General features: G+C 60.8%; 1 protein-coding gene across 1 annotated transcript in view; it reads left to right on the forward strand.

Moving 5' to 3' along the window:
* Nucleotides 1-3,656, forward strand: part of ATP13A2 (ATPase type 13A2) — a gene marked incomplete at its 5' end in the record, with an annotated part of 13,703 nt that overhangs the window by 2,920 nt on the left and 7,127 nt on the right. Inside the window, 11 exon segments of the mRNA XM_010153275.1 lie at nt 314-387; nt 646-813; nt 1,347-1,405; nt 1,511-1,622; nt 1,731-1,810; nt 2,288-2,365; nt 2,622-2,691; nt 2,781-2,915; nt 3,166-3,232; nt 3,335-3,466; nt 3,619-3,653. Coding sequence (XP_010151577.1) covers nt 314-387; nt 646-813; nt 1,347-1,405; nt 1,511-1,622; nt 1,731-1,810; nt 2,288-2,365; nt 2,622-2,691; nt 2,781-2,915; nt 3,166-3,232; nt 3,335-3,466; nt 3,619-3,653 — 1,010 coding nt within the window.

Here is a 3,656-nt window from a genome sequence, read left to right on the forward strand (position 1 = left end):
CCGCTGGGTTTGTGCCAGCCTTTCTCCCCGGGCTCCTTTGGCATCGCTCGCCTGACCGTCACGTGCCGCGGGAGGGTGACCGGGCAGCGCTGGGGTGCCCCGTGCCCGCAGCATCCCCCTGTGCGGCGGAGGGGACCCTGAGCAGCTCCGGGGGAGCCGGGCTGGGTGGCAGAGGAGACCCAGCGTCCAGCCACCTTCTGGGACTGACCCAGGGGATGTCATCACTGCAGCCGGGAGCCCATTGCCGTGGTTATTCCTAAATAACCCCTCGGATCAGCTCCCGTGATTGGTTTTTCCCTCGTTCTTTGTGCAGCCAGCAGCAGGCTGCTGGGCAGCCAACGGCCAGGCTACGGGACACTGCAGCGAGACGCCGATAACACCCGCATGGTACGTCCGAGGGCATGGCCGTGGGGAGGAGGGCATGCTCGGCGGGGAGCTTGGCACGAAATCCGCGGGTTACCTGTGACACCGGCGTGAGACGGGGGTTTTTCAGCCCGCAAGCTACTCGGATGTCACCTGCCTGGTGTTACGTCACGCCAGGAGGCTTAGGGCTGTTAGCACTTTGGGATTTCAATGCTCGATGATTATAATTTCAGTTTATTTCATGAATAAGCACCCCCCGTAAGGTGACCTTCTCCCTTCCAGGAGGTCACGGGCTACCAGACCAAGACGTGGCGGGGGGCCCTGTGTCACGTTTGCTCCATCCTGACGGCTGGGCTCCTCCTCATCCTCTTCCACTGGAAGCCGAGCCTGGAGGTGCAGGCGAAGTGCAAGCCCTGCGCCCTCGGCCAGGCCGACTGGGTCATCATCAGAGTAAGTCCCCAGGAGGGTCCCAGGGACCTAGGGCTCTGGGGTTGGGCTCTGCCACTGGCTTCTCAGGAGGGCCTTGGGCATGTTCCTTGATGTTTCCCTCCTCCCTGACCATGTTGGAGGTCTCCTTTCATCAAGCAATGCACTACCCCAGAGCCAAATCCTAATTATTAGTATTCTTGGAATAATGTTGTGCATTCCCTTTCTGTAGCGGCCAGCTTCGCTTTGCATTTCACTTCATTGTCCCCAAATCGTAGCATCACGGAATGGTTTGGGTTGGAAGGGACCTTAAAGCTCATCCAGTTCCAACCCCCCTGCCATGGGCAGGGACACCTTCCACTAGACCAGGTTGCTCCAAGCCTCATCCAGCCTGGCCTTGGACACTTCCAGGGATGGGGCATCTACAGTTTCTCTGGCTGGCAGGGGACTCCCTGCCTGCAACGTCTGCCCAGGGCAGGACCCCTGTCCCGGTGTGAAGGAGCAGGGGGGACTGCGGGGAGCTCCCCATTCCCCTCGGCTCAGGACCTGTGTTGCAGGACCGATTTGGACAGTGCTTCACCACCCGCGTGCGCACGGAGGCATTGGGCGAGGGCAGGTGAGTTGGGGCTCGCGTGTGCCTTCAGCTTCCAGGGAGGGGGCTGTTTGAAGCAATGCTAGCGTGTGGGGGAGGGACTGACCCTCGGTTTTCCACCCCGAGCAGCCTGGAACATCACCCTGGGGCCAGGCTGGAGGACCGGAGGTCCAGCATCGCCATCGGCGTGTCGGAGGAGGAGGAGAGCCGGGACACCATCCGGCTCCATGAGAAAGAAGAGGTAATGCCAACGACTCTCCTTCACCTCGGCCCCCTAAATCCTCTCCCTTAGCCTGGCCTGCCCTCATGTCCCACCAACACCTTAATTTTCCCATCCCTCTCCGCGCAGAAGAACGTCCTGCGGTACTACCTCTTCGAGGGCATGCGTTACGTCTGGGTCGAACGGCGGCAGGCATACTGCAAAGTCAGGTATTTCTCTCTCCCCTTCCCCCCACGGCAAACTTTGCCTCTCTCTGCCGCTCCCCTCAGCCCCCCCCAGAATGGTCCTGACCCAGCTGGAAGTCACGTAACCGTGCCGGAGCTTTTCTCTGGGCTGCGAAGCCTTTGGAGACCATCCCCGGGGCGTTGGGGCAGGGAAGCCGTGCTGCTTCACCCCCCCGGCCCCGAGTTGTTGACGTTGCCCTGTGAGCAGAGGGAAGCGGTTTGGCAGCTGCCCCGTGCCGGATGGTGCCCACCGTGCCGTGCCACTCGCGGCTCTCCCCACTGTGCCCCTTTTGTTCCCCCTCCTTGGCACCCGGGAGCTCCGGCAGAGGCCGAGGAACAAGATGCTCTCCCCTTCCCAAAGGGTTTTATTTTGTCACTGAGGACTTGGATGTGGTGTTTGTTCTGCCAGGCCGGGCTCCTGCTGATTTTGACTCTGTTTTTCTTTCCCCTTGGGCTTGCCAGCGCCTTGGATGAAGGTTGGACCTGCGCAGAGCTCCACCTCTCCCAGGCTGGGCTCCACCAGCAAGACCACAACACCCGGTAGGGATCTCACAGCTTCCTGGGACGCCCAGGGAGCGCGGGCAAGGCTTTTCCTTGCCGGTGAATTCCAGAGCTTGGGGTTTTTCCTGACCCCAGATCTCGAACCGGAGGATTGCCCGGTGGGCTGGGTGGCCCTGCCTTGGCTTCTCCACGTAACTGTGGAGGTCTGGGCGGCATGAGGGCCCCTGCAGTTGGAAATGCAGCTTTTTCCTAGCACGCAGTTGCTTCCCCCTTGCTTTTTCTCTCCCCTTGGCAGAAGGAAGATCTACGGACCGAACCTCATCGAGGTGCCGGTCAAGTCCTACGTGCGGCTGTTGGTGGAGGAGGTGTGCATCTACGGGCCGTGCTTCGGAAGACCGAGTTGTCCCAGAGCAGATCCGTCCCCTGCTCCATGGCTCTCCTTGTTGCTTTCCAGGTGCTCAACCCCTTCTACATCTTCCAAGTGTTCAGCATCGTGCTGTGGGTCTGCGACGCCTATTACTACTACGCTGCCTGCATCTTCCTCATCTCCACCATCTCCTTAGGGCTGTCCCTCTACGAGACGAGGAAGGTTGGTGGTGGGCTTGTTTGGGACAAGCAGCTCTAGAGGAATAGCCCCTTTTCTGACACTGTCTGACCTCTGTGCTGATGCTGAACTCCCCCCGAGCCCAGCTGGGTGAGGACAACTCATCCTCCAGCAGTGGGGCAGGTTTCCTTGTCCTTCCTCCACGGTCCCGAGCCTTTGAGGCCTGTTTCACGGATGCTTTGCCGTGCTTTTTGAGCTCTCCCGGGGTGGCTGCTAACTGCTCCCTCCCTTGCAGCAAAGCACCACGCTGCAAAACATGGCCAAGATGTCGGTTGGTGTACGAGTCCGTCGTCCCAGTGGAGGTGAGCGGGATGCCCGTGACGAGCAGGGCACGGAGCCATTCGGGACAGTGCCCAGGGTGACGTGTCCGAGCACGGCCGTGCTCTTTTTTTTTTTTTTTCCAGAGGAGATGGTGGTGAGCTCCGCTGACCTGGTGCCAGGCGACTGCATCAGCCTCCCCACGGACGGGATGCTGGTCCCGTGCGATGCCGCGCTGCTGACGGGCGAGTGCATGGTCAACGAGAGCATGCTGACGGGTGAGAGCCCCGGCACGCACACCTCACCTTTCACTCAGGATTTTGGGGGACACCATGAGCCTCGTATCTCAGTGACCCTACGACAGCCCTTTCCCATCCCGGCTGGTTGGATCCTGACCGCCCAGAGTGATAAACCTCCCTCCTCGCCGCAGGGGAGAGCGTGCCGGTGATGAAGACCCCTCTCCCCGCC

This window comes from Eurypyga helias, unplaced genomic scaffold, assembly GCF_000690775.1.
Source record: "Eurypyga helias isolate BGI_N326 unplaced genomic scaffold, ASM69077v1 scaffold32456, whole genome shotgun sequence".
Classification (NCBI taxonomy): Eukaryota; Metazoa; Chordata; class Aves; order Eurypygiformes; family Eurypygidae; genus Eurypyga; species Eurypyga helias.